General features: G+C 39.1%; 1 protein-coding gene across 6 annotated transcripts in view; it reads right to left on the bottom strand.

Annotated features, from left to right (window-relative positions):
* Positions 1-15,796, bottom strand: part of THSD7A (thrombospondin type 1 domain containing 7A) — a 448,580-nt gene that overhangs the window by 209,087 nt on the left and 223,697 nt on the right. For all 6 annotated transcript variants that reach the window (XM_064575204.1, XM_064575207.1, XM_064575202.1 and 3 more), the window contains 2 exons: positions 4,065-4,313; positions 1,203-1,384 (listed from right to left, as the gene is read on the bottom strand). In XM_064575204.1, coding sequence (XP_064431274.1) covers positions 1,203-1,384; positions 4,065-4,313 — 431 coding nt within the window. The remainder of the gene's footprint in view (positions 1-1,202; positions 1,385-4,064; positions 4,314-15,796) is intronic.

Genomic DNA, 15,796 nt, shown 5'->3' with positions numbered 1-15,796 from the left:
ACTTCTTCTATGTTTCTGTTTCTATGATACCCCTACAGTTATTCTAAAACTCAAGTTATAATGCATTTCAGACTGTATTATAACTGTTTGTGTACCCTCATGATAACCATGAGCACTTTCCTGACACAAAATTTGTACTGATATTTCCATCCTCACCATCTTGCACAATTTTTGGAACTCTTTTGGCAACTAATAGATATTTATTAAATGGTCTAATGATAAGAGCCCTGCTATCCCTCAAGTCGAGGGAAGGTAAGAAGGTCTGTTTATAACACTGTTTAAAAATATTCCTAGTTGTGGGGACTTATGAGTAACTAATTGAATACAAACTTGATCCAATAATGATTAGAATTTTAGAGTAATAGTAATATATACTAATACATACTTTAAGCATTGGCCATGTTGGACTCACTTATCCTTTGGCACACTTACCAAGTCTCCTCAAATTGAGATTTAGACCAAAAAAAGTTCTAAGATACGTCCGCCAAGTCAGAGGGTTTAATCAAAGGGTTTTAAAAAAAGTCATGCCTTTGAGTTAATTTTTTTTTACCTGTAGTTGTATTCTCCACTTATTCCATTTAAATTCGCATTGAAAATTTCACTCAATGCCATCATTATTTTTTCGATACATTTATTTTTCAACCATATTATAAACAGCAAAAGGGGCTGCTCTTTCACTAGCAGGTTTTACATCTCATATAAGGAAACTCTGGACTTGAGAATATATACGAGCACTCTATGTGTCTATTTACAAGATGCTTTATTCTATTTTTATAATTAATTACTCCTGCTAAATTTTGACTCAGAGCTTATGGTCAGCAAATGTAGAGACTTGTCAGTAAATAGGAACTGACCAGAGACAGAACTGGATTAAGTTTTTTTTACAACCGAAATTTAAATTAGCGTTCACCATAGTGGATATCAACCATGAAATGAACAGAATTATGCTCTATTCATGTTGCAAATATCTGTATCTGTATCTCTAACTCCTCTATCTCTATCTCTATCTCTATCTCTATCTCTATGCCCCTGCAAGGTGATTCCATGCTCAGTCTTCATGCCTAAGTCCTCAAGAAGAAGAAGACATTCTAACTGGTGTAAGGTAGTATCTCAATGTGGTTTTAATTTGAATTTCCCTGATGGCTAATGATGATGAACATTTTTTCAAAAAAAAAAAAAAGAAGAAGAAGAAGACAGTTTACCTTCTTTGTCCTTGTGGGTGTTTAAGTGTGAGAGGAGGTTTTCATTGGCCTGCACACAGTATACCTCTCGTGTCTGGACCCCTCCCCCACAGAGGGCTGTCTGGTTGCCCCGCCTCTTGTCCTGCTGACTGAGCAAAGGGTCCACACGGCACTCGGTCCATTCTGTAGTTCTCCAGCCATACCTAAAGAAAGAAAATGCTGGCAGTGACAACCATGTTTATTGAGTAAAACTTTGCTCTGCTCTTCCGATATTTTTTTCTGAAGAAGATTAATCTAAAAAACACTTTCCTCTCGAATCAACCATAGGCTACTACATCTGTGGTGAAGATTCAGTTTCAATTTCTTCTCCTCTATCCTCAGCAGTGCTCCATTTAAAGAGGGGTTAAATCTAGGATAATCCTGTTTTAATTGCAATTACTGGAAGTTACTTATAAATATTTTATGAAAAGAGAGCATCATGCTGAAAACATAAAATTTTATGTTCAGTTAAGCTGAACTCGGGCTTGCCCTTTCTGGATGCTTATAAACAAAGGAGGAGTGACTCTGGGAATGGAAAACATTCTAAATGACGATCAACCCAAACATTTATTTTGCCTTTAATAAAATGCTTGAAAATTGCTACTTCATACTGGATCAAAATTATAATTGTGTGCTGGGATTAAAAAATATAACATAACAATTCAGACTTTTCTCTTTATTGTCAAGAATGAGTGTTTTTCTGTAGCACTGAGAATCCATGATGAGTGCCTGATGGATGTTGAAAATAGCTGATGTTTCTAATCAGTGGAACACAAGAAAGATGATCTGTGGTTCTAAATTAAAGCTCCAATCAACATTATGATGTGAAAGAAATGTCAGGGGCTTGTCAGCCCAACACTTGCTTTAAGGAGAGAGCCAGGGAACCATTTCCCGATGCCACTAAAGATAGAAAGTGATGGCATTTCTCCACCTCGAGGAAAATGGATATTCTAAAAGCACAAAGAAAATGGCTCATGTAGCACTTTGTGTCACTTTACCCAAGATGCTTCCTCAGTAATCAGATTAACAGCCAACACAGGTACAAATGGATGTGCTAATGTTCATCTCAATTAGACAAAAAAGTTAAATGGGCCTTCATATGTCTGATCTAGGTGCGTTGCTGTGTCAGTGGTAAAGTTTCATGACAGTCAAACTGACCTTCACATCCATTTTTTTCATCTTTATAAGTGGCTGAACACAGGTGCAGGACTGGGGCAGCAAGGAACAACACTCTTGACATATGTTTATAAAGGAAGTACGACATTCAGGTAAATGAAAAAAAAAAAAAAAAAAGGATAATTAATGCCCTGAGTAAGAGGGTGGGGTGGGGGTGACAAGGAAAGTAAAATCAAACAAATCATTCATCAAGGGAGTTAAAATAAAAATTTTACTTTTTATAGAATGGAGTCCAAATGTAGGCCATCCTAGGATTACACTTTTCCTATTGTGAATTGGTCACACGTGCTAAAAAACTGCTACCCTCCAAAAAGGGAGAGAAGAAAGAGATTCAGAATATATATTTATTTTGTTAGTGGTGTTTGAATATCTCAGAAGATAAAGAATAAAACACCTAGCTTGAAGCAAAAAAGGAAGAAACTCAAAGGAGACAGAACACGGGAGATCCTGACAACTTCCTCAAGCCTATTATGTAGAGAGGAACACAGGGTCAGTGGGACAAGCAGAGAAGTTAAGAAGGAAACTCCCTGCAGTTTTCAATCCCTTGTTATATCAGGAGAGAATAGATGAGTCCAAAGTGCTGCGCAATTGAAGGTCTCATGTAAATCATCACTATCTTTGCTATTACTTGTTATTATTGTTAGAAGTGGTAGTAGTAGGATTAATTTTCCTCCTCACTGCCTCGTGAATTTCGTGTTGTATGCATGTTCTTTAAGTGTTTCTGAATATTCCAAAAAAGCTCTCAATGAAGCTTGTGTATATCTCTGAGAAACTAAGATTCTCTAAGTTGTTTTATAAATATTCTATATTCAGACTAAGCTCAAATGTATTTATTGCCAAGATAATTCACAGTAATGTCTTGGAAATATTTTTTAAGGATAAAAAGAATTAGGATATACTGCTAAATATTTCAGAACCAGTCTTATTTCATCAGAATTCAATAAACATTTATTGGGCACTTGCTATGTGCCAGGCCCTGTGATGTATGCTGGGGATAAAAAACAAAACAAAACAAAACAAAACAAGATTAATAACAATCTTGTCCTCAAGTAGCTTAAAGTCCCATTATTTTGGTGTAGTAGATATTCAACAGGATTTGTTATCTATAGTACTGAATTTTAATAGACTTTGCTCAGTAAGCAACAGGAACCTATATTTTGAAAGTTTATTTTATGTTATAGAATGGGGGTTGACAAACTATGACCCAAGAACCAAAACCAACCCGTCCACTGTTTTTATAAATAATGGTTTATTGGAACAGATCCACTCATGTGTTTATATATGATCTCCTCCTCCAATGGTACTTTTTAGTCACTGCCACAGAGACACCGGTTCCCCTCAAAGCCTAATATCCTATCTTCCCCTTTACAGAAGAAATTTATCAATCTCCATTACAGAAGATACATAAATAGAGAATCACCGCTAAAAACCCAGACTTCATGGAGAGTTGGAAATATAGCTTGCTAAAGACATGTTTATTCTGTAAAACCAGAATTCTTTAAGGACAGTGCTTGTAAAACTATTTTATTTTTTCCCACTTAGGAGTCGTAAAAATCCCTATTTCTCAACCTACTCTTTAGTTAGTGTCACCTGGGTAAGCGAATGCGGGGAGACACGCAGTTTGGGGAGACGTCACAGCAGCAGAAGGCGCGGTCCTTATTTACTCACGTGGCACAGGGGGCAACTGCATCTCCTTGAGACGCACAGGGCTCTTTTTCTTCAAGTTCTGGACACTCTTTGTCGCTGCCAATAGGAAACTGCCTAATGATCCGTGTCCTGACACGAGTGCCTTTGGGGGACGCTGTGTCGTGGCACGTTTTTGAGCAGGGACTCCATTCTGACCACTCTGACACCTGGCATGCTTTGGTGATCACACAGGACTGGAAGGTCGTTGGCAGCTTCTCTTGCTGGCAAAAGCTGCAAAAGAACATTGGTATTCTCATCACGGACTAATAAGCAGTTAGGAACTTTGTCTTCTACACTCTAGAGTAAAATAAGCTTGGACATTTTTATTTCTACTTGGAGGTACAATTCCAATTTCATTGAAAATATATCAACATTTATGATGTGTAAAAGCAGTTAGACTCAAAGCTAACATTTGCGTTTCCTCCTATTTTGCAAGAGATGTTAAACTATTCATAGGAAATAGAAAATAAAGGGACTAAGCAAAATTAACTGAAACCAAGTTCACCATATTGTTCATTTCACTCATTCCCAGATTTGTTGTAATTTAGAAAATGTGAAACCAAGAGCTGTTAACATATAATTTTCATTGTTGAGTGATTTAAACAAACATGCCTGGCTAAATTAATACAATGCTATTTTAAATAGAAAATATAATTAAATATAAGTTTAACATTATTTTTCATATTACTTGGAAGTTTAGCTGCCACTTACAATGATAATGTATACTTATTCAAATAGATCAACTTTTCTAGTTCACACTTTAATATACAATACACATATAGGTATCTTAAAAACATCACAGACATTAGAAATATAAGTCTATTTATGTATTAAAGAATACCCTCTCAATAGATCTCCCATATTTACTTATCAGTAAAGTATTTATGTTCAAACTTGTATCTCTCTACTCCTACTTGAATTAGAGGGATGTTGGATTCTAAACTGAAATGTATACATATGAAGATGATGTTATGAATGTCAATATGCACTTCGAGTGGTTTTCCTGGAATTGGATGGCCTTGTGTTGATTCTTAGTTGAACTCTTGCCCATTCTCAATAACCAATAGTGCATGTTTACAAGACACAGGCAGCCTGTCGCCATGATAGAGCCATCTGTTCCAGTGGGAGAACACAATGATAATTCTGCCTTGTCATTCAGGTGCTATATTTAACTATAGTAATTAACCATACTGAGAGGCAGGTCCATTCTAATGCAACGACTCACATTCAATCTTCTTAATTCTACTGGCATGTGTAGGAAAATTGCATTCCTAGGAGACAATTAGAGCTCAAAGCATCAAAGTCAATTTGTTTGAGTTGAGAGGTCTGGGAAAAAGAATCATCCGAGAATTGTGGTAAAAGGGCCCTGTGAGTCAGCTCTGTTTTTCTTATAATGACAGAGAGGATCAAAACCCAATTTTTACTCAAATGGCATGTACTGAGTATTAATAATACATTAGGTACACCACTAACTATAGAGCAAAACTTCCTCTGTAATAAGTTTTCATTCTAACACTTACGAGTTCATTCACAAAAAAACAGGCAAAATAATGACCAAATCATTACCTCTACGATGCCTCTTTACAAAATTCTCCGTATTTAATTTCCTCTTAGATACATTTCTTATCTTTCATGAGACTGTCTTCACATAAACATGCGTATATTGTATATGTAATACTTCCTAAGTTCATGTTCCAAGTACAGGCAGAGGGACTGACAATCCCTTTTAATCTTTTGTAGAGAATTTGACCGTCAGTTAACTACCTCTAGTTAGTTACCTTGGTAATCTGATAAAAGTTGGGAAGTCAACTATGTTACTACATCATACTACTTATGATAAAATGGCCCCCCAGGATAAAATAGCCTGCACTGGGGGAACTACAGGTACCTGGCGGACAGCCACAGCTTTGGGCTTCCCTGAGTGTGGCGACTCTCAGGACAGGGCTTGTTTTTATAGGGACCCTGCAGGCTATGACCACTCTGCTTCAAGAGATACCAGCTTCTGTGGATCAGGGGACTTTTAAGCCAGGACAGCTCTTAGGCCTGTCTGATGTGGAGCTTTTCCTCCTTTTGAGCTGTGCTGCGTGGATTTCTAGGAGAATTCCTACCAGATGAGGAACATCTGAAACTATGATCATGTCAAGTTCCTAGTCTATATCCTTCTAAGCAGACTTGATGCCAAATGTGGTCTAGGGTAGTCACGTGTGTCTTGTGTATACGCAACCCAAGTTTAAGACCTCATTTGAGACTCCCAACAATCATTTTACATTATTATTATTTCCATTTTATAGGGAAGGAGTCTCCGAAAGGTTAGGGAACATGTTCAAAATCGTATAGCTAGTTAGTAGTAGACTGGAACTTGAACTCGGATTTTTAAAAATCAGAGCCCATTTTCTTAACCATTCTTCCCTACTTGTCACAATTTAAACCATAAATCTTGGTGTGTTCGGGCAAATGCTTTAGCTGAGGCCAATGACAAAGTTACTGGCTAATTGTCAAACTAGTATTGCTATTTCACTGCCCCAGGACTTTTACCATCCATGTACTTTGTAAATGTGCTGCTTGTCCTAAGGAGGAATTAGTGTATGGAAAAGCCAAAACAAATACATTTCCTTGATAAATGTTAATTTTCAGAGCAGGTCCTACATATGAGAAATTAGTGGCATAAACACAAAAACAGTATTAAGTTATATTAATATGTGACATATATATTATTTATCCATCAATCTATTGTCTTTCTCATAATTTTTTAATACCCCAAACAATTACTTCAACAAATGTAAATTAACTCTACTTAATATTGGGCTTTGGGTACAAAAAGTTAAGAGTAGAGCAATTAGGTTGCAAGCATATCATTCTGCTTGGGGAGGCATAGAAGATTATATGAAGTAGAAGGTCACTATGGTGAATTTTAAACAATGTATTAGAATTTGTCAGATTAAGATAAAGACAATTTATGGAGATATGAAAGAAAAGAGCCATTGGTTGGTGGGGAAAACACAGGTTTTTCCCTGGCCTCAATGTAAGGAGTTTGTGTTGTACACTGGAAATAGGAGTGGAATTGAAGCCTAGGTCAGATCAAGGGCAATTATGCTGATCCAGAAAGGCACTTTCTGTGGGCGAGAGCACAATTGAAAGACGTGCAGCAAAAAGGACACGATATTTGTTTCTCTTGAGACTTGGACTGAGATCTCAAAGATTTGGATGACATATCATGAGATATGGACTGAGATTTGGCGGGATTTGGATGAGATCTCATGAGATGTACATGAGACCTCAAGAGATTTGTACTGAGATCCCGTGAGAATTGGATGGGATCTCACAAGATGTATTTTATATACACTTGATGGTGAGGTAGAGGGTGGAATATTAGGATACAAGATTGGAGGCAGGGACACCATGATGATGGTTATGATGATGTCACTGACATAATATAATGCACATACCCATAAATAGAAACATATATTGAATACTTACTATGTGCCAGGCAATGCTCAAGCTGAAAGGTATGATCATGAACATGAGATTAACTTTCACTGAATGTCAGCTATGAGCCATGTTCTGTTACCTAGCATATCTAATTGTAATCCTCACAAATACTGTGTAAGGTAGAAAGTCATTTATTTGTTTGCTTGTTTAGGATAAGGAAATGCAATCTAAATGTCTCCCCTAAGTCTGGCAAATAACAGAACTGGGATTCCAACTGAATCTTTCTGCTTATGTGGTTTATGAAGGTGCCAAGGTAATGGCAATAGGAATTAAAAGGAGTTACCAACTATAAGAAAAGAGGAGTGAGAAACCATGCAACCTGATGGATAGTTGAAAGGGTTAAAAGAGAAGGAGTCATTAAATAACTTGGAATTTTTTAACTTTGGCAATCTTGTGAGCAGCACTGCATATCTTTGAAATGGGAGCTTGGAATGAGAAGCAAGTTTCTGGCAGTTGATAAATGAGTTTAACATTAATGTCGTGACTTGATGTGGACATATCCAGGACATATCCAACAGGCTAACAATCAGTAGGGAGATCCAGAATTAAAGTTCAGGGTTTAGTTGAGAGTTCTGGATGGCTTGTATACTTTTAATAATCTTGAGCACATCAGAGTTGAAAGCCAAGGCAATAGGAGTATCTGAAGGCTCACACACCAGGGTACGTTTTAGGCCTTGGTAAGCCCATTTTGTGATTGTTAGTGAGACTAAATAGGGTCACCAAACGACCCATTGTTACTAAACTATTCAGCTGCCATCCTGTACCAGTCTCCTTTATTCTGGCCATGCAAAAAGTTGACCCTAAGAGGGCGCCTGGGTGGCTCAATTGGTTAAGCGACTGCCTTCGGCTCAGGTCATGATCCTGGAGTCCCGGGATCGAGTCCCGCATCGGGCTCCCTGCTCAGCAGGGAGTCTGCTTCTCCCTCTCCCGCTCCTCCCTCTTGTGCGCTCTCTCTCTCTTACTCTCTCTCAAATAAATAAATAAAATCTTAAAAAAAAAAAAAAAGTTGACCCTAAGAGCTTAGGAAAACTACACATTCTGGTTCATTATGGTTTTCATGAGACCATGCCCCCTCAGAATGTCCAAGGCATGGGCTATGCCTCTGCAAGGGTGCCCTGGCAGAAGATGTGACGGTCACTGTGACAGTTTCCTTCTCCTTTACGTGGTATGTTCAGGATAGCCCAGATGGCCAGGACCTAATGGAACAAAAGCTTGGCTTTGATACAGAAACAGATGTTATTTAGTACACCTTATATCAGATAGAAAGTAATCAGATCAATATTGAAAAAAATGAAAAACTGGAGAGCAGAGTTCAATACCTGTCTTTGAAGAGACTTTATGAAGAGCCGACAGAGCACAGATATTTTTGACAGTTACTTTCAGGCTCTGATTATCCACATCTTTAACATTTTTAACGTAAAGGTTAAAACTGATAAATTATAAGTTTCATTTTCGATAATTCAAGTTATTCAAGTTACACAAAAAGAAGAATGCAATTGAGTTCAAATATTTTTTTCCCTAAAATTATTTCTGTAGCTCATTTAATAATCATAACATCTGTGAAAATACACCTTCTTTCTAAGGGTAGTCCAATTCATCTCCTAAAATACCATTATCATTCTTTAGCTTCTTAAATAGAAACTTCTAAACACCCTCATTTTCTCGGGAGCTAGTCCCAACTTTTCATTCTGGTAAAAAAAAGCTCTCCATAAGCTGTCACTGTTCCCACTGCCCTCCCTCAGCTTGTCACTTAGCGAGAATTAACTTTCAGTCCTGCTCCCCAGTAGCCTGCAGCTCCGCCCGCTCTCCTCACTAAATCCACAAAAGAGTAGCCCAATTCTTCTACCCACTTTTGTCTACACTACTTGCCATTTGGAATCCCATCTCCCATCTTCTTTGCTTCTCTGAAGCAAACTCTCTCCAGATCTAGATAACATGTCCATCACGCTCAGGAAAAGTCTCCAACGGGCGCCTGGGTGGCTCAGTTGGTTAAGGAAAAGTCTCCAAATATGGTCTGAAACACCCTGGCCCCAAACAGCACCATGTGAAAATAGTTCCTTTTCATGGGAAGCAGATAAAATTATAGACTGAAACTATGGCATCATAAGTTATTAGTAAGATGTGTCCCTTATAAATAGGTAGGCTGAATACACTGAGGAGGCAAAAAAGCTGCACCTTGTAAACCCCGTTTGAAGCCTCTTTGCTTTGAATCCTCTTTTAATCCCTTTCTCTTTTTTTTAAAAAGATTTTATTCATTTATTTGAGAGAGAGAGAACATGAATGGGGGGGTGAGGGAGAGGGAGAAGCAGACTCCCCACTGAGCAGGGAGCCCGATGTGGGGCTCGATCCTTGGACCCTGGGATCATGACCTGAGCTGAAGGCAGACACTTAACCGACTGAGCCACCCAGGCGCCCCACTCTCTCCTTCTCTCTGGATAGATAAAAACAAACAAATAAAAAACAACCTTTTCTCTTTCTGTTCCTAATAAGGCAAAAAACAAAAGGAAAAAGAAAAAAAATAAAGTTATAGTTGGATGTCACCATGGCACTTTGTTTCTAATCCAGGGAAAGTAATAAAGTGGTCAGAATGGCTTCTCATCATCTTGTTGCATCCTAACATCAGCAGTCTGGGGCCCTGGAGATGGAAATTGTTCCTGAAGGCTTAGCATAATCTAGAGTTTTGCTACTCAACGTTAGGTCTGTGGACCAATGGGTGTAATTAACTGGGAGCTTATTAGACATGCAGAATCTCAGGTCCCCGGGCTGCACTTTGGAATCAGAATCAGTATTTTAACAACATTCTCAGTGGCTCTATTTAGCACAGTCAAGTTTGAGAACACTGGTCTCGAGGTAACTCCCAACCACGCCAAAAATATAAGCCACTCCAAATTTATAGTTGGCAAATAAATCTTTATCAGTATTAGCCCTTACTTCTTAGATAAAAGAGACTGAGTAGATCACACAATAAGATATATTACCAGATATGAGATGGTTTGTAAAATAATTGGATAGGCTGGAGGAGAAGGCATCTAAGCCAAGCCTCCAGGACAAATTCCAGCCCTCAGAATCACACGGCCATTTCTCTAATCCATAAAGCTGCTTTTGCGGCTAGAGGAAACCACTTTTCTGGCACAAACTCCCCCGTGAAATGGGTCCTCTCTCTCTTCCTAAGGATCTCAGCTCAGATTCCAAGCCCAGCTCTAGCACATTATTGGAGTCTAAATCACAACCAGGTTGCAAGCAACTTCAAAAAATACGATATAGTTTTCTGCCTTTGTAGCACAGAAAATCCTACAAGAACAGTACTATCCGAAATGTGGTCCACAGATGAGGGCAACTGTTTGTTAAGGGTATGCAAGGAGCTAAGCCCAGGAGTTAAAAGTAAGTACTGAGGCATTTTTAAAGCAGTTTGAAGTTTGCAAGACCCAAGTACATGATCTCTGGATGCAATCCGATGACCAGGGTGTATAGCCCAGTTTTGTTAATGCAGAGTTCTATGGAGAGATGCATTTGGCATGAGCTAGCTATATTCTAAACATATACAATAGGACCATGTTATTTGATCAGTAAGAAATGAAGTAAAAACAAAAATGAGAACCAGCAACCAACATCTGATCCTTTGCTGTAGAGAGCTTGAGAAGCACCACACTGGGGGAGTAGGATGGGATGATTGATGAGCCAGTCCATGTGTGGTAGCCCCTGAACCCAGCCCAATTCCTACTTCTTCATAAGGCCTAGAGAATGTGATGAGCTCATGGGACTTTTCAGAAACATAAATCATCTTGGCACTTAAGAACATATTATCTGTAAATAAGATTCATCGTAATGTATCTTTTTTAGTTCTTGTAGAAGGAGTCTGGAAGCACTTATAAAATTCTTACTGAATTAAAGAACATGTTTTCTTCCTGTAAAGATGCAAATGCATTAAATAACACTATTCATGTTACAGGAGAATTTTCTATATAAAGGATTTTACCCTAAATCTTCTTGTAATATTAACAAGCATCCCCAAATTTTGTAATATGAAAAAAAAATACAATTTGGTGTTCAGAGTAGATTCAAATATCACTTTGTATAAAGAAAATCATATGTGTAGGCTTGTATACTCTAACAGAGTATCTTAATTTGATTAGGTTTTTTTTTTTTTTCCCAAGAATGAAAGTGTTTGTCCCAACGCTGCCCAGAAAAAATGTTAAGAGTAATGGGACTTAAACCACTTATAGAGTATTACTGTCTCTATTAACTACCTGAGAAAAAAAGGACATGCTTTCTGAGGTAGATGCATTTCTCACATTTACTAAGGTAGCCATCAGCCAATTGACAGTCATGCCTATAGTCCCATCTCTTATGCTTACATATAAACAGATTTAATTTTAAAATTATATTCAGAGATGAATATAAGAACGGAAAACTCAGATACATTTATTTTTCCTACTAATCTACCGTTTGCTTTTTCAATGAAAAAAAATGAACAGACCAAGAGGATTGCCCAGTTTTTCTGGGTCCCCAGTTTGTAGCAAGACAGAAAATGATGCTGTCACTCATAATCAAGAGACCCAAGATATTCCAAAATTGCTCCTTTCAAGTGGCATGACCGATCAGGTGGAGATTACTCTGCTTCATAAATTCCCATATAGTGAAATTACATTTTCCTAATGTAAGAGACCTCTAAGGTCTCTTTCTTCAGTAAAATTGAAGACTCTTTGGTTTTCATATCTAAATTCTTACCAGCTTGTGTTTTCAGACTGAATCTTTAAAAAAATACTTCCCCCATCTCTAACTATATTCAAGCTGCATTCCTTTTTTAAACACAAAATTAAATTTCCTGTAATTTACCATTTATTTATCAATTTGAATCAAGTTTGCAAATTTTCCAAGCTAATTTCATTCTCTAAGGGCGCCCTTTCTTTTACAGAATTCAGCAAGTTAGAAGCAATAATTCTCATGGACGCAAAACGCATGCACGGTCAAACCACTCTCCTTATAAAGGCAGAGGTCTTTCCCCTTGCTTTGATGTTTGAAAATCTTTTGTTGAGCTGCTGGGGAATGTCGCCAAATGGTGCCACCTACCAGCTGGAGTGATCATATGCTCCCTATTAAAGCTGAGGGCCACGCTGCTGGTCAGCAGCTGAATGTGAGGCTACCAGCCCAGCACATATTTAGTAATGGGATAAACTGCTACAGCAACGAGGCCTCCCTGGAAAGGCCAGTACATACATTTTCTATCCTTTCACACAGCGAAGGCTTTCATGCAGCTGCTTCCTTATCACCCAAGCTGTTCCCGGTGGCGAACCATAGTGCAGCTTCATGGCACCATCCCAAAGCCACAGGCAAGTGAAAACTCTACCTAGATTGATGAGGCAGGGTAAAAACCATCTGCCAGACTTCTAAAATGGTGTTACGGGGCAGGATTAATTTTGACAATTCTGCTCATTAAAGTCATTCTTTAACATTGAGGACTTTTTGACCCTGTTTTTAAAACTCAAACTAAACAAAAGGAGAAGGAAAACATAACCACGGGGGTATTTTAGGTATTGGTGTGGGTTCTGCAGCCAATTTCAACGTGTGGAATCGAGGCTTTCCAAGGAGTACCAATGAGCAATTCCTGGACATGAGCAAGGTGTCTGAGAATTCAGCTTAATGCTGACATTAGCTACCAGGTTCAATTGGACATGACTGCCCCCAGCACCCTTGGATGCCAGTTCCGAGTCCCGGTTGTCATCTGTGCTTCTGACCACACAGCTATAGACCAGAAGTTCCCAAGAGCCACTTCTTGGGTCTGACAGAACTTGGGAGAAACATTTTATTTCCTAGATTACTGGCTTATTATAAAAGGACAGAGCTCAGGAAGAGCCAGATGGAAGAGTTGCAGAGGACAGGACATGGAAAAAGGGGCAGAGCTTCCATGCCCCTTCTAGGCCCCCTGCTCTCATCCCACCCAGCACATCCACATGCTCACCAGCCTGGAAGCTCTCCAAACCCTATCCTTTAGGGTTTTTTTTATTTTTATTTTTATTTTTTTTATTTGCGAGAGAGAGAATGAGAGACAGAGAGCATGAGAGGGAGGAGGGTCAGAGGGAGAAGCAGACTCCCTGCCGAGCAGGGAGCCCGACGCGGGACTCGATCCCGGGACTCCAGGATCATGACCTGAGCCGAAGGCAGTCGCTTAACCAACTGAGCCACCCAGGTGCCTTGAAGTAAAACTCTTTTTTTTTTTTTTTAGATTTTATTTATTTATTTGAGAGAGAGAGAATGAGAGAGAGCACATGAGAGGGGGGAGGGGCAGAGGGAGAAGCAGACTCCTTGCTGAGCAGGGAGCCCGATGCGGGACTTGATCCAGGGACTCGATCCAGGGACTCCAGGATCATGACCTGAGCCGAAGGCAGTCGCTCAACCAACTGAGCCACCCAGGCGCCCCTCCTTTAGGGTTTTTATGGAGGTTTCATTACATAGGTATGATTGATTAAGTCACTGGCCATTGGCAACTGATCTAATGTCATGCCCTTCTCCCGTCCTAGAAGGCTGGGAGGTGGGACGAGAAGTTTCAACCCTCTCATCACAGGGTTGGCTCCAAAGGCAAGCAGCCTTCTTCTCCAGTTTGTTTTCCAAGAGGCACCTTTCTCATTCTCAACATCTACGAAATTCCAAGTGTTTTGGGATCTGTGAGGCAGGAAATGCGGATGAAGATCAAATACATATTTTCCTTATACATCACAATATTCTGTATGAATTATTTAAAAGAATTATCAAGTATCAGTTCGAATGTTAACTGTCATGTCATAATTTTCATGATAAATGGAAGAGAGAGAGAAATCAGGTCAAACATATCCAAGTTAAGGGAGAGAAGTTAAAGGCAAAAAAGCTTTGGGGCAGTGAAAATGACTGGAAAAACAATTCTTTAAAGATTTTTATTTATTTGAGAGAGCGAGAGCATGCGTGCACAAGCATACAAGCAGGGGAGAGGGGCAGAGGGAGAAGGAGAGGGAGAAGCAGACTCCCTGCCGAGCAGGGAGCCTGACGAGGATGCAGGACTTGATCCCAAGACCCTGGGATCATGACCTGAGCCAAAGGCAGACACTTAACTGTCTCAGCCACCCAGGTGCCCCTGGAAAATTTTTCTATGTTGACTAAAACACTAAAATTCCATAAACATTCACCTAACCTGTCCAATTCTCCATTTCTCCACTGCTTAGATAATCTAGTGGTCTCAGTGATTACTGAAACTAGTATTAGCACTTAATCATAAAATGTAATTCATAATTCATAAAAATGTAAGAAAACCAATGCAATTATTCTAAAAGAATGCCAACTATTCCTGTTTTTGATCGCCGATTCTAGAATACTTCCCTGCTTTTTCTCTTTTCTCTGAACTTTCACTCTCTTAGATGAACATCCATAACCATGACTTCAACTAAAATAACTGTGGACATATTTCTTCTATTTACCTCAAATCCAATAGATCCTAAACTGAATTCAACATTTCCCCCTCAAAGTGGTTTGCTGCATTTCCCATTCCTTCTGATTCTTCATTGTCAACTCCACCCCTGCCAACTTAGCAGGAAGTTATCACAAAATCCTTATGCAGAGCATTCTTTCAATCATCTCTGCTCTCCATTCCACTCACACAGTCCTGGGCCAAGTATTCTTTGTCTGGTGACAGGAGTAGGAGGTTTAACTGCCATTTTTCTTTGTCTTCTGTATTAGCTGTCCTGCACTGCCCTGTCAGAAAGACTTTCCTGACAAATTTTTATTTACCTAATTTATCACTTGTTCAAGAACTCACAATGGCTGTCTTAGAGTTCACTTCATTCAGTTGGAATCCTTCCCCCTGACTTTCAAGGTTCTTCATAACATCCCTATCATCTTCTCAAGGATATGAAAATGTGGGATGTTGATTACATCTGTCCAACTCTTTACAGCTCCTGTTTCTCTCTCATTTCTTTTGGTTATCTCAATCTTTCAAAGACCTGCTCAAGCCCATGACATTTTTATTGAATACTGAATTTAATAGCGGGAAATTTAAAATACTGAATTTTTTTTAATCTTTTTTTTTTTTTTAAGATTTTATTTATTTGACAGAGAGAGACACAGCGAGAGAGGGGCACACAAGCAGGGGGAGTGGGAGAGGGAGAAGCAGGCTCCCGGCCGAGCAGGGAGCCCGATGTGGGGCTCGATCCCAGGACCCTGGAATCATGACCTGAGCCGAAGGCAGACGCTTAACCGAC

Source organism: Mirounga angustirostris, unplaced genomic scaffold, assembly GCF_029215605.1.
Source record: "Mirounga angustirostris isolate CCGP_5_RB_7025 unplaced genomic scaffold, mMirAng1.0.hap1 SCAF_12, whole genome shotgun sequence".
Taxonomy (NCBI): Eukaryota; Metazoa; Chordata; class Mammalia; order Carnivora; family Phocidae; genus Mirounga; species Mirounga angustirostris.
The sequence above is the reverse complement of the archived record's forward strand: the minus strand, read 5'-3'. Positions and strand labels throughout refer to the sequence as shown.